The sequence below is a fragment of the Microcaecilia unicolor genome, chromosome 6 (assembly GCF_901765095.1).
Source record: "Microcaecilia unicolor chromosome 6, aMicUni1.1, whole genome shotgun sequence".
In the NCBI taxonomy this organism is placed as follows: domain Eukaryota; kingdom Metazoa; phylum Chordata; class Amphibia; order Gymnophiona; family Siphonopidae; genus Microcaecilia; species Microcaecilia unicolor.
In genome coordinates this window covers 176909693-176934720 of record NC_044036.1, presented here as the reverse complement: position 1 = coordinate 176934720, position 25028 = coordinate 176909693, and the positions used below count along the sequence as shown (strand labels likewise).

Genomic DNA, 25028 nt, shown 5'->3' with positions numbered 1-25028 from the left:
TCCAGGAGGAGTTGGCGGAGGCATATACCATTAGATCCCAGCAGAAGGTTCCATTGAAGTTCCATCATAGACACCTCAAAGATGCAAACACAGAACTTGACACTGGAAAGCTGGCAGAGGCATGGAGTGCGGAGCTGGGTGTAACTATAAAAGCTGCAACATTAAAGGAACACATTTTGGGATTGAGGCAAATAACCCAATCCTCAAGACATTGGGAGATGCAGTACAAGGTAGCGCTCAGAGCATATATACCGCCAAGGCGGGCCTTTCATATGGGCCTATCCCCTGATGGGGCATGCCCAAAATGCGGGGCTGCAGGAGCCACTCTTGGACACATGTTTTGGGTCTGCCCGCAAATACGTACCTACTGGGACAGACTTTTGAAATGGATCTCACATGCTTGACAGGCTGACTGGCAACCCAATCCGGAGATGTTGTTTGGAAAACTGCAAATACTTGATCCAATCCCACAGGGCATGCGTGAATTCTCGCTTCAAGCTATAATTGTGGCCAAGCTAAACATTTTAAAATCATGGTTGTCCATAAGAGCCCCCTTGCTTCAGTCTTGGAGAGGGGAGATGATACAGCTTATGAGATTTGAAAGGTTGGAAGCAAAACGACAACCCCCCGCCAGAGAGAAACGATTCTTTCGCAGATGGGGCCCCTTTTTGGACACATTGACTCCTAGAGCACGAGGCCATTTATTGAATATGTGAAAAGTAAAGCACGGACTTGATTAACAGGTTAAGAGACTGAGTTACCTCCAAGGGGGCGGGGGAAGGGAGAGGGTGGGTAGTAGATTAACCAGGGAAGGTGGGAGGGGGATGGGAGGTAAGAAAGGTTAAAGGGTTGGAAGATTAGTTGTTAGTTGCAGAGACTTACAAAGTTGGGAGTATGTTGCACAACGTTGAATGTATATGTTTTCTGAAAAAATCAATAAAAATCATTTAAACATAAGTTCAAAGTGAACACCCTACCTGCCACATTCCCCCTACTTAGTTAAGGAGGACTGGCTGTGTTTTGCTAGATCTAAGTAATTCTTATGCTGAAAATCAGTTCATCCAAATTACAGAAAAAAATCTTCATTTTTTTTTCTGTATGCTGACTGTTACCAGTTCATGGGGGCCTTCCTTTTGGGCTTTCCTCAGCTCCCTGAGTGTTCATCAAACATCAGCATACCTAGACAGTTTATCTGTATCTCAACCATTGACATCTAGTATCTCCATCCTCAGGTTGGGCAGCCTCATTGAGAAGTACAACTATAGCGCTACTTTAGTTCTTGAGGTTGCCGAAACTTTGACAAATCCTGTCTCCTGTACATAGATCAAGTAAAAACTTTTCTTTGCAAGGCAGATTACAGCAATTCATCCAGACCTGCTGGACTGTTTGGTCACAACCAGAATCTACTTAGAAATTCCGAGTCATATAGCATCCATAATGCATATAGTTCCTCTTGCTCTTGTCAAAATAAGAAGGCCTTACTGGGATGTAATGCTTCAGTGGAATCGGACTTTCCAACTCTTGTTCTGCAAGGTCTTTGCTTCTACTTATTTGCAAGCCATTTGCGTTAGTGGTGGTCCACAGAATCCAACTTGCTCAAAGGCTTCTCTTTACACCTTAGTAGCAATATTGTGTACTCACCATAGGTGCTTAAGACATTAATAGAATATATCTTGTTGGCCTTCAACATATACAAGGCAATCTAGTATAGTGTCGAGGCTTCCTTCATGCTAGTAACCTGTAGTTAAGAGCAATATTTTGAGAATTTTCACATCTTCTTTGTGGTCAGTTAGTACAGATCCAAATGGGTAGTCAGATGACAATATTTTATGTTGGCAAACAACGGGATAGATGTATTGAGAGACAGCACAGATATAGAATTTCATGAATCTCAAGCACATTATGCATCCAGGCTAGTTATATCCTTGAAAGCTAAACTAGCTAGCAGACAGAGTCCTCAAACCTCTTGAGTGGTTGTTGGATCTGGAAGTGGTATAATTCATCTTCCAAAGTGGGGAACTCCTCAAATAAACCTTTTTTTTTGCCAAGCTCTCTCTCTCTGATGCTTAGAGCAGACGTTTCTGAACCACTTTATACTGGATGCATTTGGCTTAAACTGGGTTTGGTCCCTCATCTATGCACATTTTTCTCATGGAGCTAATAGTTTCCTTTTGGAATTTCTATAGCGTTTTGGCTGAGCACAGTGGTGGTCTCATCTGGCCTTGATAGAATTGGTTCAACCTCCACAAAGACTAGAAATATCTTCAGCTTTAAGAATGAAGAATCAAGGTACTCTATTGCATCAAAACCTTAGGTTGCTGGCTTGGATGGCCAAGACATTAATCATTGCTTAGTTGTTTCTTTGTCTTCAACTGGAAGTGAAATTCCCATTCTGGTGGTAGCAAAGAGATGTTCTTTTAATAGCATTTAACTGTGTTGTAGTCTGGCCCGCCTTCAACTTTTTCTAACATTGAACATGTTTTGGAGTAGGCTTCCAGAATTGCTTAAAAAAAAAAAAAAACAGGTCGTTGCCACATACAAACTTTTAGTTACTTTCTAATTTCCTCAGTTTATCATATTTTTTTGTTGTTGTTTTAAAGTAAAAATTCTACTGCAGTAGTTTTCCTTCCTATAGTGATTGCCATTGCTGAGCCATCCCACCACTGTTTCCCTTCACACCAGATTCTGCATCACAGTGAGGATTAATTCTAGTTTGATCCCCTCTTGTTAGCTCCAGGACCAACTGTTCTATAAAGAGTATTTAGAAACATTGCCTCCTTGGCGTGTTCTGATAACTCATTTACCCACTACCTACCAGGGTAAATGAAATGTCCCATTATTATTGCTTCTAGTTCTTTTCCTAATTATTGTTAGTAACTGTTGTCTGTTTCTTCAGACACCCACTACTATACAGTTCCCTGTCCTCAATGAAATTTTATAGATAAAGAGGATTCTACGGAGCATCTTGTTTTGTTCCAGGAAATCCATCCTTCTTGATATGTGTCATTGTTAATATGTAATACCACCCTTGCACTAATTTGAATTGATTCAACGTGAGCACCAACTTAGGGATACTGTGGTGTTGCATTTTCCTAACCCTAGATGATACAGAGAGAAATTTAATTTTACTTCGTGTTTTGCTTATCAAGCCCCTCTGATTTGGAATAGTCTTCCTCTTAATATAAGGTTGATACAATGTTTCTTATTCAAAAAGACTGGCAAAAACGTCTTTCAAATATATGTTTTTAATGTAAATTTGATTTTTATAGGTTTATACTTTGTGTAACATGCCAGGGATTGTCTGGCTTTCTTCTCTTGTTGTAGTCTACATATAACTTGAAAGGTGTTTTGTGGAATATAAGATTATTATTTTTAATGTAATTTTGTACCCCAGTACTGCTGCAGTGTCACATTGGTTATCCTTTTTACATCAAGTCTCTGAGATTCGTATTACGTCTATTCCACAGAATTAAATGGAATAGCTACTTAAATGAATATTAAAAGAAAGTACCCCTGAATCTAGCTCTGGCAGTAAGCTAGTTTTCAGAGTGACTAGAAACATTGATTACATTTTCCATTTTTTCATTTCATAAATTAGTAGTAATATCAATTTGAAATGAGTCTGCTGATGTTTCATAATTCTTTTAGTTTGGTAGAAACTTGGAAAGGTGAAAGCACTAGCTTTTGTATTTTGTCCAGCATGGGAAGAAATCCTGTCTGTTAACAATTACCATGACACATCATATAATACAGCACAGACTCGGGAAACACATGACTAGCAGCTGGCATAGGACTGGTTTGTAGTTTTGGATTTCAGAATCCATGTTGCCACATTTCCGTTGTTATAGCTTTTACCAGTAAGACATATGAAAGGAAATGGATGAAACAGACAAAGTCTATAAACAAATATAAAACACAGAATTTGAAAAAAAAGGCTGAAGTCCAAACCTTCATATAAAAACAGCCTTAGAAAAATGAAAGCGCACGGAGATCCAAGATGGCGCTGGCTTGAGTTGCTACGCCAGACGTGTTCCCGCGACTCACCTTAGTTGGAGCTGAGTAAGGTAGCTGATCTCCCTTGGATATGGGGAAATGGCGAGGCAAGGTGAGGGAGGCTCCTGTTACCCCCGCTAGTGCCGCCTTATCGAGGCAAATGACTTTGGAAAGTTGCGGTATATCGCTGGGCCCTTGGGCTACATCTTCTCCCGCTACCCAACCGGGTCTTAATAACTCGGCCAGCAGTGTAGACGGGGCTTCCTTGAGCCCTGACCTCCGCACAGCTCCACCACAACCAGGAAGTGCCCGAGAGGCTAGAGATTCGCGAGCCCCGGAGCCTGAAATGGAAGGGACTACCGAAGAAAGGAGCCCAGCCGAACGTGGAGAGAGTGAAAGAAATCTGGTAGGACAGGAGTTTACAAATTTTTCCTTAACAATGAAAGAAAGTTTACAACGGATTTCCGACACCCCCCTTCCTGAGATTAATATCATAGCGGTGAAACCAGCTGTAGTGACTTGAATCACTATGGGATCTGACTTTTTCAATGCATTCCTCGCTTCAGACAGTTTTGAAAAATAATGCAGCAGAGATTAAGGTATTGTCTGAAGCCCTGTTAACTCAGGAGCAAATTAATGCCCAGCAGTTGTCCGAAATTAAAACATTTCACAGTAAAATTACAAAACTGGAGAATTTGAATAAAGCCACAGTTAAGGATAGCAATTTCGTTAAAAAGAAGTTGGAATATCTTGAAAATCAACAGAGGAAACTTAATTTGAGACTTGTCAACTTCCCCAGATCTCCTGTTATATCAGCGGTTGAAATGGTTAAAAGATATCTGAGAGAGGTTCTGGGGATGCCGGGCGAAGCCCTGCCACCTATTACAAGAGTGATATACCTCCAGCAAATAATACCATCTAAAATTGGAGGAGAACAGGAGGTTGTAGATGGAGGACTGAACCTAACATCCTTTTTGGAGTCCTCTCTAGAAATTGTTATGCAAAGGACAACAGCGGTAGTGACTTTTGCACTTGAGATTGATAGGGAGATGGTGTTAAAATTATTCTTTAAACATATGGACTCGATGTTTTTTGGTGCAAAAATTAGGATTTTTCCAGATTTAGCTAAAGAAACTCAGGTTAGACGCAGAGCTTTTTTGGCTCTGCGCCAAAGAGTATTAAATTTAGGGGCAACATTTACTCTTAAATTTCCTTGTATTTGTCGTTTTATTTATTTACAAAATAATTATCAATTTTCTGATCCAAAACAACTCGAGGATTTTATTAATGCTAGAGAAGCTGAGAATGTTATTGTAAAAATTTAAATTCCATGCGGACACTGTATGGTAGATTGAGAATGTACCTAGTGCAAGTAACAATTTATTATTATTTTCCTTTAAGTATATAATTATATCTTGGATCCATTTAAGTATTTCCAATTTTTGTGGTCGATGTTAAAGCAAAATTATTTCTGTTATTGTGACAAATGGTTGTCCCAACAATGTGTTTATTTTTCTTGTTTTTTTTTTATTGTTTCCTTATACTTCTTTGAAAAGATGTGTAATTTTGAAATTTATAAATAAATAAATAAAAAAAAAAAAAGAAAAATGAAAGCAATAACTGTGGAGTACCAGTAGCAAGAAAAGTAGCAGTATATGGATGGTTTTGTAAAAACTGCAGTAGCATTTCGTGCAAGTACTATTCAAATCAGCTGATCCAATTTAGATCTAATTCCCCTTATCAATTAAAACAGGATAGTTCTGCTCTGTCATTTTATGAACAGCAAAAAATATTATGTGCTTGGGCAATAGAAATGGTATATTCCACCAAGCATAAATGTAAAAAAAAATGTATATTCTATATTTTTATAAAATCTTATTTTGCAATTTGTAACATAATCCAAGCTATAAACACTTAGAAGGAAATACTGAAATATTTATAAGGAAATTAGGCCAAAGCCAACTTAACAGTCCACAACACTATGAGAAGGAATAGAAGTGAAATTTAAAAAGAAATAAGTATGTCAAAAACCTGACATTGCTATCATATTATACAGAAGCATAAACTCCAGAAATTGCTAAATTAATGTGAATCAATAGGAACTGCCATAACTGGAAAACTAGGCAGTAGTTTCTTATCACTGAGAGAGGCCGAGATCTGTGAGGGTTAAAAAAAAAATCATATTGTACTGATTTCCGCTTATGACATTTACAAGGATATTTCAAGAAGAAAACAGCTCCCAATTGGAGGACAGCTGTTTGAGAAGAAGAACATTTTTCCTTCTCCTTTGAGTCTCTTTAGTCAAGTCAGGAAACATCCTGACTTAACCCAAGAAGGGAACCTCTCTTTCTTTAAAAAAAAAAAGAAAAAAAAAAAGGTTTTACTAGCCATTCACGATCAGATGATAGAACCAGTGATACTATCAAAGTAGCCAAGGAAACAGCCTCAGAGTCCGAAGTCTTCAATAACTCTGATATATTAAATGTCAGGATCAACTGCTAAGCCCACAACCTGGATAGCTTGTATAGGTTCCTTCTTAGCCTAAGGCAAATGATGTGTCAGTGGAGGCATTGCTTCTTGTGCGACCTGGAGAACTTCTTTCAAGTAATGTTGAAACATATCTGTAGCAGACACCAGAGGAAGTTTAGGAAAATTAATCAGTCTTAAATTTGAAAATCTGACAGAGCTTTCCAAAAATTCTATTTTCCTTTTCAGAATAGAGTTCTCCTTTGCCTCTACATTTTAAAATTTTGAGTCCTTGGATTTGAATTGAATTCATGTTCCATAGCGTCCCACAGATCAATCTGGAGAAGAGTGGGTTCTGTCCGTCTACCAGCAGGTGGAGATAAAATGCCAGAGCTCTGCCATAAGGGTTACTGTGCAGCAGCCTCTCTTTCAGTGTTCTCTCTATCTCTTCAGGTGGATGGACATGTCCTGTGAAGTTCTGGTTTGGTGCTTGCTCCTAACCTGTTCCCTCAGGCTTTGTCGAGCTGGGGGTTATGGCATGGCTCTATGGTGCTGGCCTGTTGGGGTATACCTGGTGGTGCCAGGTCCCTCTCCCCTCCCCACCTTTGGGGGGGGGGGGGGGGGGGAGTCTTCTGGTGCACATGTGTTGGAATTTATTCTTCCACCTCTACATAAAAATAATAACAACAACCAGACGCACCATTCTTTCTGTGACTCTTCCTCTGCTTGCTCCGTTGACTGCATCGTTCCTGTCACGTTTGTTTGTTTGTTTACTCCTATTCCTTGCTTGCTCTGCCTCTCTCTCAGACCTTTCTGCTGCTGCTACTGCCTGCTCATTTTTCCTGTACCTGTGCTATCTGGCTTCCCCTCCGTGTGAGTACTACTGGTTTTCTGGGTTTTGCTTCAGTCCAGGGGCCTTCATGTTCTCTTCAAAGGCAATTTTTTTTTGTGCTGGGCTCCGCTCTAGCGGCACATTCGGTCCTCCATCTTGAATTGGCTGCAGTCCCAGATTGCATGTCTCTATCAGGCTGAAGTTTTACCTCTGGGTCTAGTTTCCCGCTGCCTTTTGGCGGTGCATGGGGAGCAGATATGACAGGTTTTTTTTGCCTGTTCTCCTCTTGGCTGTGGTTTCCAGGTCTGCCCTGGCTGTTTCAGTGGACTGGCTGTGTTTGGAGGACTAAGGTGATCTCTGCTCACTGTTCCCGTGCTTCCTTGTCTGGCGGTTGTCTCCATCTCTGCCTTCTTTTGTTAAAAAATAAATAAATAAAAATCCAGGTCTAGCTGATCTCACGTCTACAGAGAAGACTCCATAGGGCATGGTACTCTGGCCTCGAAGGGTTGTGCCTGGAGGTCCTTGGGTATAACGTACCATTGGGCTGGGCATTGCCCCGTTTCGTTGGAAGCCGTGACACTTTCTCCTGATTATAGGCCTACAGGTCTGGGTTTGGCCTACCTCTGCCTTTCTCTCTCCATGATTGTCGGACACTGTCCCGTTGTGGACGTTGGATTGGTGCTTTGTGTGACCTTCCTTTTCTGAGACTGGAGGTACTTTGTTTCACCCTACGCTGGCATCTGGTGTGTCCTGGAGGTGTGGCCACTGGTGTACTTGTTTAGGTTCACAGTAATTTTGATTCCTCTGTCCCTGCATGATGGCCCAGCAACGTTCCCTTTCTGATGGGCTTGCCTGGACCCAACTGACAGAGTCAGAGATTGCTTATCTTTTCTCTTTTGCCCTGGCTTCTCCCTGGGACTTGAGTCTTTCTCCAGCTCTGCATGGTATGCCTTTTTCTGGCTTCCTTTATTGTTCTACGGTGCTTATGCGGTCCCACCCCACTTGAGGACTGCTTTGGTACATCCCACTCATCTCTGGATTGATGTATGGGACATACTCTGTTCTGTACATAAATCTCTCTTATCTGTCCCTTTCTCCTCTACCTGTTAATTCAGGACGCTGTTCCTTTTATCTCGCTGCACCTCACGCCTGGAATAGACTTCGTGAGCCTGTACGTCTAGCCCCGTCTTTAGCTGTTTTCAAGTCCAAACTCAAAACCCACCTCTTTACCACTGCTTTTGACTCCTAACTCACTTGCCCTGTCCTTTATCCTCACCTCTTTATTCCCTTACCCTTAATTGTTCTGACTACCTGTCTTATCTAGATTGTAAGCTCTTTGAGCAGGGACTGTCTTTTGTGTATGGTGTACAGCGCTGCTTATGCCTTGTAGCGCTATAGAAATAAGTGGTAGTAGTAAACTTAGTCCTTACCTGATGATTTTCTTTCCATTATTCCCAACAGATCAAGCTAGAGGCCTGCCCTTTGTTGTTCGTAGTTAAGACCCAGTGTGGTGTGTTTTATTCTTTTTCAGATTTGGATTCGGATTGTCACAGATGTTGTTTCACAATCTTATGGATGTCTCTTCCATGTCAGGATAGTACAGGGAAGAAAAAAATGAGTAGGGTAAGCTGGCTCTTTCCAAACAATGAGGGAGATGTATGTACAATTTCAGATCCTTATTGAAAAGTACCAAATGACTCGACACAGCTGCTGTGTTTCAGCGCTAGAGCGCCTGCCTCAGAATGATAAAATATAATAAAAGTGTAAATATGCAAAACATGTAATATAAATAGAATATACACATATTAAATGAAAATTATTGTATAGATTTGCATATATAAATATATATATACACAAAATAAAAAAAAATATTGAGCTTCCTCAAGTCAAATCCACCAATGATATAACGTTGACAAGTTAATCATAAAACATTGAAAGTCAGGTGCAAGTGAAACACTAGACCACTAACCTTATGGTGTAATGAAATGATGTTTCCAAGGTCAAGTATAAAGAGAGAGAAAATGCCCTTGTTTTCTGTTTTTTTAATACAAAAAACAAAGCTAATGTTGAAAATCCTACATGAGGGAGAAAAAAATGAAAACAATACTAACCTGTCCCAAATGAAAATGTTCTTGGTATAAAAAAAAAAAAAAACATATGAAGAAAATGTGAAATGAAAAGCATTTGAACAATAAACATAAAATGTTCCAAATTTAAATGTTGAAAAATATGATAAAATTGCCAAATAATTATGTACTGTGCACAAGGTCAAGAGGAAAAACCAAAAAAATATTCTCAAAGTTACTGCCATAAATAAGCAAGCACTTCTCTTACCTATAGTGTAAAAGCATTGTGTTGCCTGAGTGCTTGACATCTCAGAAATTATGTATAAGAATGGAGGAAAAAAAGAAAAAAACGAGGAAAACAAGGTGCCATCATAACTGAATAGATATGGATGGGCTAGAGTGTAAATTTAAGGGACTTCGATGTTAGCTTCAGAACTTTTAGTACAAGAACAGTGCTGGGCAGACTTTTACGGTCTGTGCCCTGAGAGTGGCAAAGACAAATCATCGGGTATACGTATAATCACATACCATGTAAAATGAGTTTATCTTGTTGGGCAGACTGGATGGACCGTTAAGGTCTTTATCTGCCGTCATTTACTATGTTACTATGTTAGTTATATATAAATGGAATGAAATATGGGAGAGGTTACCAGTTAAATAAGCACACAGAGTACTAAACAAAGAGACAAAATGTGGTATTGGAGAAACACTAAAAAGCCTGCCATTGAAAAGTTTAAAACCCCGCCAAAGCAGCATCTATGGAATCGATCATACTGAAAGAGAGGCTGCTTCACATTATCCCTTATGGCAGAGCTCTGGCGTTCTCTCTAGGATATAACCTACTCATCTCTGGATTGATCTTTTGGGACTACTGGAAAGAAAATTATCAGGTAAGGACTAATTTTACCTTGCCAGTCGTTCTCCTTGATCTTTGGGCATTGAGAAATGTGAGAATTTCTCTCCATTATCTCCTATTTCCTAGTTTTTTTTGATGATTTTAAGAAAAACAGGTGGGAAAAGCATATGGTGCATGGGTCCTGGAATTCTTTCCAACCCTTCTGGTGATGGGTAGCGAGTTTGTGTGTATGTGTGGGGGGGCATTAGCAATCTCGGGATGCTCCTGCCTCACTGGCTCTCTGATTTTAAAATGGCAGCCTCAGCCCCATAGTGGCAGTCTCATGGCATTACTGCTAGGGGTCAGGCTATCAAAATAAGGGAAGGTGACTTGGCATTTTGACTTCTAGCGGTAATACTATACTCTAAGACTACTCTAGGTGGCTGAGGTTGCCATTTTGATTCGGGGAGCCACTGGAGCAAGAGCACTCGGGGATTTCCCTTGGCCTCCCTCTACTACCCATAAGGAAGTCCTCCACTAGGTGTGCTAGAGGGTGGAGGTGTGTGTGTGTGTAGGTTATCGGGAGGTTGGAGGAGTATTTTTCTTTTACAAACCACCATCCCGGCCCTTGTAAAAATAGTGTTTTGTTTTTTTTGGTTACATTTGTACCCCGCGCTTTCCCACTCACGGCAGGCTCAATGCGGCTTACATGGGGCAATGGAGGGTTAAGTGACTTGCCCAGAGTCACAAGGAACTGCCTCTGCCTGAAGTGGTAATCGAACCCAGTTCCTCAGTTCCCCAGGACCCATAACTTTATGCCTTCTCTTGTGTTTCCGAGCCACAAATGCATTATATTCCTGGCTGCAACAAAACAAAAAAGAATTTACCACAGGATTCACTACTTGCAGAACTGAGGTACTGCAGGTTATTGAACCCCACAGTAAATTTGCTGTTGTATCATGTGTTAGTATATAAACCCCAGGTGTGATGATATCACTGTGAAGAGTTTTCAAAGGATGGATTTTACAGTGTAATCGCAGGCTGCCAGAGTCGTACAGCAATTGGTATTTCTGTGCTTTACCACCACTAGTAGGTAGTATCCATAAAGCCCATTGGTAGTCACAGTATGTAGCAATCAAGCTAATACTATTAAGTCACTGGGCTTTATGGTGGAATTTACAACAAATAACCTGAAACACACATCTAAATCGCTTTGAACCAGCTGGGCAGGTATAGGGGCACAGCAAGAGGGAGAGAGGATGATGTGAAAGGATGCTTAGCTGGTTTTATCTGTCTGTCTGCATCTGTTTATGACCTGGCGAGGGGAGTGGCAGTTTGAAAGACACGGGTCCAACACTGCTGTTTATCCGTGTATTATGTTGCAATTGCTGAAACTGCTTCTTCCAAAGAAATGTATTGAATTTCTTTTTTAGGGGGTGGGGCAGAGGCTTTATTTCTCTGGATCTCTTGATCTGTTCTGTCCTATTTTCAAACTGTGTGTCTTTCTTTTTTTTTTTCTCTATTTTCATCCATGCCAAATTTGATCCCATTCTGTTAAATGTTTTGAGAATTATTTTTGTCATCAGAGGATGGACACACACACTTTTTCTTTTCCCGACCCTTTATAATTTCTTTTCAATATTTTGTTGGGTTGGAAAGGATAAAAAAGAAACAACCCTACAAATTCTGTTCAATACAGTATAATGGTGGGCCTGACAAGCTTACAGAAAATCCAAATCATTCTGAAACTAAACATTCTTTTAGTACCTTGGGTGCAGCATGTGATGAGGCTGAGGTGTAAGGTTGCCAAGTCTTGTGAGACTTATTCCTGGAGGTTTGATCACATGCCGACATGATTCAAGCCTGTACTTGTTATTGTGTAGAGAGGAACTTGCATTTTACTTCAGTAGCAAGTAAACATTGATATGCGTGTGCCGGATTTTTAATGATAAGCAAAGTATGTGGACAGTAAACAAAATTGAAAAAAATCACTGTAATTTTTTAAATTTTGGATTTGGCTTTAGCTCACACCTTTTTTTTTTTTTTTTGTTGCTAACTTAAGGTGCATTACATGTCAGGTACTGTAAGTATTTCCCTGCTCCCAGAGGGCTTACAATCTCTCTTTGTGGAGAATAAAGTGGTTTGCCCAAGGTCACAAGAAGCATTGGTGGGAACCCTGACTTCCCAGCCTACTGCTCTAACCACTAGCCACTTTCACCCATAATGATGGTTTTGTTTGTATTGATGCCTGTATAAATGGTTTTGTGTGTATGCATGCATGAAAGTATATTGAAGTGGGGCAGACTCAAGAAAAATGTCAGGAAGTATTTTTTCACAGAGAGAGTGGTGGATGCTTGGAATGCCCTCCCGCAGGAAGTGGTGGAGATGAAAACGGTAAAGTAATTCAAACATGCGTGGGATAAACATAAAGGAATCCTGTTCAGAAGAAATGGATCCTCGGGAGCTTAGCCGAGATTGGATAACAGAGCCGGTAGTGGGAGGCGGGAATAGTGCTGGGCAGACTTATACGGTCTGTGCCAGAGCCGATGGTGGGAGGCGGGGATAGTGCTGGGCAGACTTGTACGGTCTGTGCCCTGAAAAAGACAGGTACAAATCAAGGTAAGGTATACACAAAAAAGTGGCACATTTCTTGGGCAGACTGGATGGACCGTGCAGGTCTTTTTCTGCCGTCATCTACTATGTTACTATGATATGGTAAGTAGTTCTGTATTCATCATTCTGCTTGACCAGTTCAGACCAATGGAGTGTATACCCCTACCGGCAGATGGAGGTAAAGATACTGAACTCTTCCATTGATATCACTAGTATAAGAGCTGGTGCAGGCTGGAACCCAATAGTATTTCTTTACCTCCAGCAGATGGTATATGCTGATTCTCTGAGGCACAGTCCATGGCCTGCATCCTCTGTGGCTGAGTCACTCGGCCACTGTTACTCCCAGGGTTCGGGCTGTGATCCATATTCTGGTTGAACCCGGAGGGGCTTATTTCACTGAAGTACCAAGCCTGAGCCTATGGACTCTCGCTCAGTGTCACTTGATGGCACAGGTTTCCTCTGTGTGCCCCTGCTAGTGGGGGGAGGGGTGGGGTTTCCTATAGCCCCCCACCCTACTTCACCCCATGTGTCCTTGCTATTCAGATTTTTTTTTTAACAAATTTGCTAAGCTTTATTCCCTTAACTAGTGTTAGGGAAATAGAGTTGTTTAAAGAAAAAAAAGAAAGCAAAGAAGCATGGTGCAAGGCAGCCCAGTAAGGAACAGTGATTGGCTGGCTGGAGAAGCAGCAAGCAGATCTGGGACCCCTCTGGGTGCTCTTCGGGGTCCAGGTGAAGGGTCAGTGCTTTGCTTTGGCCTGCAGCAGCAGGTATGCCAGGCAGTTGTTGGTGCAGTTCTTGTAGGATTCGCCAGCTCCCCCTGCTCCTGTGGCAGTGGGCAAATGCATTTTTTAGTCTCAAACCCCACCCCCTCCAATATCTGGAGGAGCTTCTGGTGAGGCCAGGCCCTACCTAGTGCATTCATGTTGGCCCTAGTTCTCCTGTCCTTGGTGGGAACAGCAGCCATTTAGCCTCCTTCCCGTCAAGATGTGGAGCCAAGGTGGGGGAGGTGTGGAGTGGTCTCTGGGCCACTCAGGCCATGACTTGTGATCTAGCAGGTACCTGGGGGGATTCCAGGGCTCAAATAACTGTCAGCCATTGTGGAGTGAATTAAGCAGACCTCAACAGGAGGCCTCTTCACCTTGCGGCCCCTCCCCCCAAACTTGGAAGCTCAGCACCCAATTGTACATAGAACTCTGGGGCCCTGGCCTATGGCGCCAAGCGGCTGCATCAGCTGAGCAAGTCTTCAGATCTGGATTGGGCCTTATTCAGACCCCCATTCCCTTTAGGGAGACATTTGGGGGGCCAGAATAGAGGGTCTTTGAGGGCTCCCTTGGAAGGTTGCTTCCTCAGAGCTGGGGGATCTCTTGCTAGAAGAGGAGAGGTTCCCTACTAGTCTAGTTATTTGGTCAACTCATCAGTTTGGTGATTGCTGCTCTGAAAATCTTGGCTACAGCCCAGGAGGACCCTTGAATTGGAACCCTATCCTTGAGGGCCTTCAGAGGGACCAAGTGGGAGGCATCAGCAGGGATGATCTGGGGTAGAAAGCTTTTAAGCAGGCTGCTGCAAAAGGAACTTCACAGGTTGTTCTGTTTCCCTACGATGTATACCCAATCTAATGCATTTTTTTGAGGGGGTAAGCAAACATGTGGACAATGGGGAGCCGGTTGATATTGTATATCTGGATTTTCAGAAGGCGTTTGACAAAGTGCCGCACGAAAGACTCCTGAAGAAATTGCAGAGTCATGGAATCGGAGGTAGGGTATTATTATGGATTAAGAACTGGTTGAAAGATAGGAAGCAGAGAGTAGGATTGCGTGGCCAGTATTCTCAGTGGAGGAGGGTAGTTAGTGGGGTCCCGCAGGGGTCTGTGCTGGGTCCGTTGCTTTTTAATGTATTTATAAATGACCTAGAGATGGGAATAACTAGTGAGGTAATTAAATTCGCCGATGACACAAAATTATTCAGGGTCGTCAAGTCGCAGGAGGAATGTGAACAATTACAGGAGGACCTTGCGAGACTGGGAGAATGGGCGTGCAAGTGGCAGATGAAGTTCAATGTTGACAAGTGCAAAGTGATGCATGTGGGTAAGAGGAACCCGAATTATAGCTACGTCTTGCAAGGTTCCGCGTTAGGAGTTACGGATCAAGAAAGGGATCTGGGTGTCGTCGTCGATGATACGCTGAAACCTTCTGCTCAGTGTGCTGCTGCAGCTAGGAAAGCGAATAGAATGTTGGGTGTTATTAGGAAGGGTATGGAGTCCAGGTGTGCGGATGTTATAATGCCGTTGTATCGCTCCATGGTGCGACCGCACCTGGAGTATTGTGTTCAGTACTGGTCTCCGTATCTCAAAAAAGATATAGTAGAATTGGAAAAGATACAGCGAAGGGCGACGAAAATGATAGTGGGGATGGGACGACTTTCCTATGAAGAGAGGCTGAGAAGGCTAGGGCTTTTCAGCTTGGAGAAGAGACGGCTGAGGGGAGATATGATAGAAGTGTATAAAATAATGAGTGGAATGGATCGGGTGGATGTGAAGCGACTGTTCACGCTATCCAAAAATACTAGGACTAGAGGGCATGAGTTGAAGCTACAGTGTGGTAAATTTAAAACGAATCGGAGAAAATTTTCTTCACCCAACGTGTAATTAGACTCTGGAATTCGTTGCCGGAGAACGTGGTACGGGCGGTTAGCTTGACGGAGTTTAAAAAGGGGTTAGATAGATTCCTAAAGGACAAGTCCATAGACCGCTATTAAATGGACTTGGAAAAATTCCGCATTTTTAGGTATAACTTGTCTGTAATGTTTTTACGTTTGGGGAGCGTGCCAGGTGCCCTTGACCTGGATTGGCCACTGTCGGTGACAGGATGCTGGGCTAGATGGACCTTTGGTCTTTCCCAGTATGGCACTACTTATGTACTTATGTACCCTGGTCAAGGTAGTGACCAGGAAGATAGCCATTCCAGTCGAAGAGGGCTTGTCACTGAAGGATGCCTATGACAAGAAGATTGAGCAGCTCCTGAAGGAGGCCTTCACCTCAGCAGTCAAGGTCCAGGCCACCACCTTCTAGGGCTACATAACTTATGTTCTCTTGTGTTGGGTGCAGCAGCTGCTGGAGTTACTGGAGGTGGTGAATTTAAAGTCAGGAGTAGCCTTTCTGCCAGATGTGCTCTGTTCTTGAACTGTAGCGTTAGTGGTAGTAACACACAGATGACTCTCGTTGCAGCATTGGGTGGCCAATGCAGCCTTAAAAGCACACTTAAGTAACCTGCCCTTCAGGGTAGAATTACCGTTCATTGAGGACTTGGAGGAGCTGGTTAAGTATCTCAGAGAGAACAGGCTACAGTGGCTACTGTAAGAATGTCCTTATGCAGTATCTCGCTTCTGTGAAGGTAGATCTGGTCAAAGGATGGGAGCCAGTATTGTCTTGGCATGTGATCCTCAGATGTTTTGAGGTAAAAAGCCCAGAAAAGGTTGCCCTTTTAGTGGGCTTGGAGGGCAAGGGGTTTTGTACCCTCATCTCCTTCAGCAGCTGTCAAGTCCTCAGTGAGAACTAGTGGGGTCCCTTTAAGATGCAGATGGGAAGCAGTCTCTGCCTGTTCATCATGATTGGGCCCTCATCACGTCTGACCAGTGGGGTTTTGAAGGTGGTGCATCAAGTGTACACCTTAGATTTTCCAAGCCTGTCTCCACCCTCAAACAGATGGTTGAGATTACTCCTGAAGTGGTTACTGAGCTGCGGCAATGGAGTCTGTTTTGTGAATCCCAAGAACAGTGGCTCCTGTCACTCAATCATTGATCTAAAAGAGTTAATTGCTTCCCTCCTGAGTCCTGGTTAGTGATACCATTGGTCAGGCCAGGTGAGTTTCTTACCTCATTGGACATGGCAGAGGCATATCTTTACATTGCCATAGGAGTCTCATATGCAGTTCCTGCTCATCTGCATCCCGGGCAAGCACTTCCAGATCATAGCTATGCAGTTCCTGCTCATCTGCATCCCGGGCAAGCACTTCCAGTTCATAGCTATGCCATTCAGGCAGTGATAGTGCCACAGATCCTCTCCAAAGTTCTGGTTTTGGTGCACCTCCGAAAGCAAGAGATTTGAGTGTAATCCTATTTTGGATGATTGGTTGATTTGAGCTGATTCAGATGTGAATTCAAAGGTAGCTATAACAGCTCTGAGCTGATTCCTGGAGGGACTCTGCTGGTTATCGAATTATGCAAGGAGTCATCTGGTACCCTCCCAGGACTTGAAATACCCCAGAGTGTGCTTCAATAACAGACAGTGAACCACGTTTCTCCTCAAAGAGCACATATTGAAGTTGCAGTTCAGAAGAGAGCTGTGTGCAAAGGAGCACCCCCTCCCCCGGCCTAGGACTATCTAAAACTCCTTGGGTCTGTGGCTTCAATTCTGGAGATGATGCCCTGGGCAAGGGCCCTAATGTGGCCCCTGCAAAGGGTGCTGCCATCTTGCTGAGTCCCATGGCACCAGGAGTTTGATGCATATTTCCCATTTTCTGGGCTTCTTCACCAGTCTGGCTTAATAGGAGAAGCCCAGCCTTCTGCTCAAGGGGGTCTCTCCTGAATTAGGTGGTTGTGAGCCTCCAGGGCTGGGAAGCTCGCACAGGGCTTGTGGTCACAATTGGAAGTAATCCATCAGCACCCTGGAAGTGAGGGCCTTTTGTTTAGCACTGCGATGGTTCCTTTCCCTATTAAGAGAAAAGGTGGTTTGAGTGATGCCCAACAATACCATGGCAGTAGTTTATATCAATAAGCAAGGAGGAGCGTGAAATGCTGTGGTAGCACTGGACCAGAGCTGCATCTGTTGGCGATCTTGGTGGTGAACGTTGCAGGGACAGAGAATGTGCAGATAGATTTTCTCAGTTTTGCAGAGTCGCAAGGTATCCATTTCTCATGATCCTGGTGGTTCCGGTGTGTTCCTCCTGGCAGATCTGCCATTTCTCCTGCAGGGCTGAGAAATTATAATGCAGGTTCTGTTGTAATGGAGGACCCAGATCCCTTCTGGCTTATGTCTTGGCCTTTGAAAGATATCATGTGAGGAACAAAGAGCACTTGGCTTCAGAGTGCTTCAGTCATTCTTGTTCTGCTTGGGGCCCAGTGTCATTCTGTGTTCTTGGCATATGTTAGGGACTTTAAGCACTGGTGTGCTGAGCACAAGGTTTCCCTCTGGTGAACAGAGGTGCCGGCTAACCTAGGGGTTTTGCAGAAGGGCATTGCTTGGATTCAGATTCATTGAAGCTAAGTGGCTGCCCTATTGTGTTTCTGGGGCAAGGTCCATGAGAATTTCCTGGCAGTGCACATGGATATCATGTGTTCTTTGCATGGGCTAAGCACATTTGTCTTTGCACTGTGGGACCTTTAATCTGGTTCTCAATGTCTTGATGGGACTGCCATTCAGACCAAGCCTTCTTGAAGGATATCACCCTGGACAGTCTTTATAGTAGCCATCTGTTCATCCAGATGGGTGTTCTGACCCCATTTGCACGGAGGCAGGCTGTTTGTTGTTTATTTGACTATGTTGAGCACTGTCTGTAACAGATTACATTGCCTCTACTTTTAAAATGGATATGACTACGGACATGACTACAATTCCCTGTAATCCTGTAGTTCCTTATGATAGACTCTTTCAGAGCACATGTCCCAGATCTTTGTTTCTCATGGGACTCTTTCTGTTGGCTTGCTTGATTCTCTAAGCATGCTGGACTAGTAGCCCCCCCCCCCCCCCTTTCCCTCTCCATCTATCTATAGGGCTAGACTGCAGTGTGCTCCTTCTATGATCTAGCTGTTTGTGACTGTTGCATGAGCCCTACAAGCTCTTGTAACTCCAAGTTTTTCACAGTGTAAAAGTATATACAGCATCACTCTCAACTTGTTGAATTATTCCCAGCTTCTCACATGAATGGAGAGAGAGCTGATTGAAAACAGACTCTAGTTTGCAAGGCAAAACTTCTGTCCAGGACATCTGAACTGTAATTAATTTTTCTTTGTTTGATTACTGTATTAAAGAAGATTTTGGTTCAAGAGTTCTGAGTCTTATCCTTGTGACATTCTATAATCTGGTTTAGACTGCATGCTAATCACCCTGGTGAGAGAAAAGAATAGTAGGTTTCTGAGTTGCAGGCTCTGTCCTTTTCGGTCAATGCTGTATTTGTCCGCACTCTCCATTCTCCTACTCGTTTTGAATCGGGGGGATCTCGGTGTCTTTGCTGAACTCCATAAGTTAGATGTCTGCAAGGATCTAGTGTGTTATCTGGAGGTCCACATCTTCTTTCAGGCAGGTTCGTCTTGTTCCAGGATTTGCCTCTTAATCTTTCGTAACATGGTGGATTAAGGTTACAAATTGAGACAGCCTATATCATTTATCAGATAATCTGTGGGCATGTTCGATTGGGCTCAAGCGACTTCCTAGACTGAGGACCGAACGGTTACCCCAGAAGATGTTTCCAAACTGGTAATGCAGTCCTTGCCAGTAGTGATGTGACTTTTGAAACAGTGGTGATTCATGGAGACCTGCCTTATCCCTCCCAGGGCTGGAAGACTACAGCACTGGGTAATTTTGGATTTGTCTGCTTGCTTTGTGGGTATTTGTGTATAGCTTGTGGTTTGTTTGTTTTTTAAATATGCTGCAATGGTTCCCAATGGTGTACAGAGTGAATCTAGTAAGTTCCCTGTTCTGCTTTGGCAGTAGCATACTGAAGGGTTCCAGAAGGCATCAGCCCTTATTCCGCTGATATCACTGGAATAGTTTAGTATCTCTACCTCCATCTACTGGTAGAGAGGAACACAACTCGTTTCTCTGGACTGGTTTAGCAGACCTCAAAGAAAAGAAATGAACAGATATGATCAAATTTCGCCTTTTTATTTATTATTTTTAAAATTTCAATTAACAATAAATTTACATCCAATAAATGCAAACAGGAAAAAAAAACATCAAGTCCACATCAAGGAAAGGGTGGAGATATGCATTTAGGGAAAAAATACCTGAAAGGAAATCTGCAAAAATTAAACCACCTTCACACTCAGTACCTAAGTTAAGACCCTTCCTAATACAAATGAAAACATTTTCAATATATCAGTCTGTTTTTTTTTTTTTTTTTAATCAGATTTGCCTTTCAGTAATCTCACAAAAGTTTCCTATTTGAATGTCTTTGCTCATTTTGCCCTTCTCCCTCTTAACTTGATTCTGGTTGAACAGTAGTCTCCAGTCTTGAGTCTCCAGGAATAATAAAGCTAATGGGACGTTGATAATGAGAGAACCAGTTCATCAGTACATATTCTTTGGTATTTTATTTTGAACATTATCTATACATTGTTTTCTCCTCCAGATGCTCACAGTAGTGTCTTGGAGGTTGTCTAGAAGAGCAGTCCTAGTTGCTGACTATCCATAGCTATAAAGTGACTTTTGTGCAGCACATGATATTTTTAAAGCATTCACAGCGGAAAGAACTAAATATTATGTTGTAAATTAAATACGTAAGGTGAATATGGCTTATTAAAACAGTTATGGTTTTTTTTAATTGGCCACAAGATTTGATTTCACCTGGTAAGCTGAATTATTTTGTTTTCCTATTTCACTTGGCTTTAATTCTAACACATGGCAACATTTTTAATTCCATTGAGTTGTAATCTTTCTTGTTTCAGACACTTTCCTACCTTGTTTTTTTTAGGTGTATATCATTCAAGTTAAAGCTGACTTTCACCAGTGGACTGTGAAGCATCGTTACAGTGATTTCCATGATCTGCATGAGAAGGTAATGTTGCTGTGTCTTTTGAGGTCTGGCAGCTTTCTATTAACTCTTGAGTAGTTCTCTTTGAGCAAGAACAACAGAAAGCAAACCAGCTTAGGCAGCACATGGCACAAGAATACAGAAAGTACACGTAACTTAACATCTCCACATCTTTTACTGTGTGCAGCAATCAATTGTATTTTTATTTTATTTATTTTGTACACCCTGTAAGAAATTCTAGGCAGCTTATAAAATAACATTCTCCGAGGACAAGCAGGCTGCTTGTTCTCACTGATGGGTGACGTCCTCGGCAGCCCCTCCAATCGGAATCTTCCTAGCAAAGACCTTTGCTAGCTCTTGCGCCCGCGCGCACCGCGCATGCGCGGCCGTCTTCCCGCCCGAAACCGGCTCGAGCCGGCCAGTCTTCTTTCGTCCGCACTCGGTACGGCTGTGTTTTTGTCGTGTCGAGCCCCGGAGAGTCGACCTCGCGCGTCCGTTATCTAAATCGACGTGTTTTTTCTTCGGAAAAGTTTCTTTTCGTTCGGAAAGTGCTCCGGAAACCCCCTTGGGTTTCGTTTGCCCCTTCCCGTATTTCCAGTTTTTGCCCCGGTAAGTTTTCTTTCGTTGTCGGGGTAGGCCTCTTTTCGGCCTCGGTCGAGATTTTTCTCCCTTAAAGTTTTGGTGCTCCAAATTCGTCATTTCGGATTTTGACTTCGCCGGCGTGATTTTTCCGCCCATGACATCGAAGCCTTCCAGCGGCTTCAAGAAGTGCACCCAGTGCGCCCGGGTAATCTCGCTCACTGATAGGCACTCTTCGTGTCTTCAGTGTCTGGGGGCCGAGCACCGTCCCCAGAACTGTAGTCTGTGTTCCCTCTTACAAAGGCGGACTCAAGTAGCGAGATTGGCCCAGTGGAACGTTTTGTTCTCGGGCTTTTCGTCGGCATCGGCACCGGGGTCATCGTGTGCATCGACGTCATCAGCGTCCAGACCTTCTTCCTTGGCTGCCAGTGCATCGAGTGCATCGAGGCATCGGCCCTCTGCATCGGCGCCGAGACATCGGATAGCTGCATCGACGTCGGTGGTACCGGGACCTCGTCTCCTGATGTCGTCGGACGGTGGTGCATCGAGTGGAGTGCAGGTGAGGGCTGTCCATTCCCCTGCTGGTGGTGGTGAGCCCTCGGGTGGGTCTCCTCCTACCCTGAGGGCTCCTGCGGTACAGCCCCCCCGAGACCGACCTCCTTCGGCCTCAGCCCCGAGGAAGCGACGGCTGGATTCTACGTCCTCCTCGTCGGTGCCGGGGAGCTCCGGTGACATGCTTCGGAAGAAGTCGAAGAAGCATCGACACCGGTCCCCTCCCCGCGTCGGCACCGAGAGCTCTGGGTCGCCGAGGGAGTCGGCACCCAGCAGGCATCGGCACCGAGAGGACCGCTCACCCTCTGTTCAGGAGGTGTCGATGCGCTCCACTCTGGACAGCCCGGAACAGCCTCCACGCCCGGAACAGGTTCTGACGTCGACGCCTGCATCGACCTCCATGCCTTTCTCTGCAGCCGCTCTGAACGAGAGCCTCCGGGCCGTCCTCCCAGAGATTCTGGGAGAGCTGTTGCGCCCTACCCCTCCGGTACCGGCGGTGCTTGCGCCTCCGGTACCGTCGAGCGTGGCGCCGGCTGGCCCATCGCCCGGGGTGAGGTCCCCGACGTCGGTACCGCGTGCGGTGCCGACTGCGGCCACCTCCCAGGAGGGCTCCCCGACTACGTCGGCGGAGGGAGCTTCGCCGATGCGGGCGAGGGAGTCTACCTCTCGACGCCCCCATCGTGGACGTGGCTCCACGGAGTCGAGCCGGGCACGGTTGCAGACGCAGGTCCGTGAACTTGTGTCTGACACCGAGGGTGAGGCCTCGTGGGAGGAAGAAGAAGACCCCAGATATTTCTCTGACGAGGAGTCTGAGGGTCTACCTTCTGATCCCACCCCCTCTCCTGAAAGACAGCTTTCTCCTCCCGAGAGTCTGTCTTTTGCTTCCTTTGTCCGGGAGATGTCTACGGCCATCCCCTTCCCGGTGGTTGTGGAGGACGAACCCAGGGCTGAAATGTTTGAGCTCCTGGATTATCCTTCTCCACCTAAGGAAGCGTCCATTGTTCCCCTGCACCATGTCCTCAAAAAGACATTGCTGGCGAACTGGACCAAGCCTTTAACTAATCCCCACATCCCCAAGAAGATCGAGTCCCAGTACCGGATCCATGGGGACCCAGAGCTGATGCGCACCCAGTTGCCTCACGACTCTGGAGTTGTGGATCTGGCCCTAAAGAAGGCTAAGAGTTCTAGGGAGCATGCTTCGGCGCCCCCGGGCAAAGACTCTAGAACCTTCGACTCCTTTGGGAGGAAGGCCTACCATTCCTCTATGCTCGTGGCCAAAATTCAGTCTTACCAGCTCTACACGAGCATACACATGCGGAATAATGTGCGACAGTTGGCGGGCTTGGTTGATGCTCTTCCCCCTGAGCAAGCCAAGCCTTTTCAGGAGGTGGTCAGGCAGCTGAAGGCGTGCAGAAAATTCCTGGCCAGAGGAGTTTGACACTTTTGATGTTGCGTCCAGGGCCGCTGCTCAAGGTGTGGTGATGCGCAGGCTCTCATGGCTGCGTGCCGCCGACCTGGAGAATAGACTCCAGCAGCGGATTGCGGACTCGCCTTGCCGTGCGGACAACATTTTTGGAGAAAAAGTCGAGCAGGTGGTAGAGTCTCTCCACCAGCGGGACACCGCATTCGACAAGTTCTCCCGCCGGCAGCCTTCAGCTTCTACCTCTACAGGTAGACGATTTTTCGGGGGAAGGAAGACTGTTCCCTATACTTCTGGTAAGCGTAGGTACAATCCTCCTTCCCGACAGCCTGCGGCCCAGGCTAAGCCCCAGCGCGCTCGCCCTCGTCAGCAGCGTGCGCCTCAGCAAGGCCCCGCGGCTCCCCAGCAAAAGCAAGGGGCGAGCTTTTGACTGGCTCCAGCAGAGCATAGCCGACATCCAAGTGTCAGTGTCGGGCGACCTGCCAGTCGGAGGGAGGTTGGAAGCTTTTCACCAAAGGTGGCCTCTCATAACCTCCGATCAGTGGGTTCTGCAAATAGTCCGGCAAGGATACACCCTCAATTTGGCCTCCAAACCTCCAAATTGTCCACCGGGAGCTCAGTCTTACAGCTTCCAGCACAAGCAGGTACTTGCAGAGGAACTCTCCGCCCTTCTCAGCGCCAATGCGGTCGAGCCCGTGCCATCCGGGCAAGAAGGGCTGGGATTCTATTCCAGGTACTTCCTTGTGGAAAAGAAAACAGGGGGGATGCGTCCCATCCTAGACCTAAGGGCCCTGAACAAATATCTCGTAAAAGAAAAGTTCAGGATGCTTTCCCTGGGCACCCTTCTCCCCATGATTCAGCAAAACGATTGGCTATGCTCTCTGGACTTAAAGGATGCCTACACACACATCCCGATACTGCCAGCACACAGACAGTATCTGCGATTTCAGTTGGGCACACGTCACTTCCAGTACTGTGTGCTACCCTTTGGGCTCGCCTCTGTGCCCAGGGTGTTCACAAAGTGCCTAGCTGTAGTAGCAGCGGCACTTCGCAGGCTGGGGGTGCATGTGTTCCCATATCTCGACGATTGGCTGGTGAAGAACACATCCGAGGCAGGAGCCCTGCAGTCCATGCAGATGACTATTCTCCTCCTGGAGCTACTGGGGTTTGTGATAAATTACCCAAAGTCCCATCTTCTCCCAGTACAGAAACTCGAATTCATAGGAGCTCTGCTGGATTCTCGGACGGCCCGCGCCTATCTCCCAGAGACGAGAGCCAACAACTTGTTGTCCCTCGTCTCGCGGGTGCGAGCGTCCCAGCAGATCACAGCTCGGCAGATGTTGAGATTGCTGGGCCACATGGCCTCCACAGTCCATGTGACTCCCATGGCCCGTCTTCACATGAGATCTGCTCAATGGACCCTAGCCTCCCAGTGGTTTCAGGCTGCTGGGGGTCTAGAAGACGTGATCCACCTGTCCACGAGTTTTCTCGAATCCCTGTATTGGTGGACAATCTGGTCCAATTTGACTCTGGGACGTCCTTTCCAAATTCCTCAGCCACAAAAAGTGCTGACAACGGATGCGTCTCTCCTGGGATGGGGAGCTCATGTCGATGGGCTTCACACCCAAGGAAGCTGGTCCCTCCAGGAACGCGGTCTACAGATCAATCTCCTGGAGTTGCGAGCGATCTGGAACGCTCTGAAGGCTTTCAGAGATCGGCTGTCCCATCAAATTATCCAAATTCAGACAGACAACCAGGTTGCCATGTACTATGTCAACAAGCAGGGGGGCACCGGATCTCGCCCCCTGTGTCAGGAAGCCGTCAGCATGTGGCTCTGGGCTCGCCGTCTCGGCATGGTGCTCCAAGCCACATATCTGGCAGGCGTAAACAACAGTCTGGCCGACAGATTGAGCAGGATTATGCAACC

At 45.0% G+C, this 25028-nt stretch overlaps 1 protein-coding gene across 8 annotated transcripts in view; it reads left to right on the top strand.

The window, feature by feature from the left end:
- Positions 1–25028, top strand: part of NISCH (nischarin) — a 168462-nt gene that overhangs the window by 18352 nt on the left and 125082 nt on the right. For all 8 annotated transcript variants that reach the window (XM_030205474.1, XM_030205476.1, XM_030205477.1 and 5 more), the window contains exon 3: positions 20491–20574. In XM_030205474.1, coding sequence (XP_030061334.1) covers positions 20491–20574 — 84 coding nt within the window. The remainder of the gene's footprint in view (positions 1–20490; positions 20575–25028) is intronic.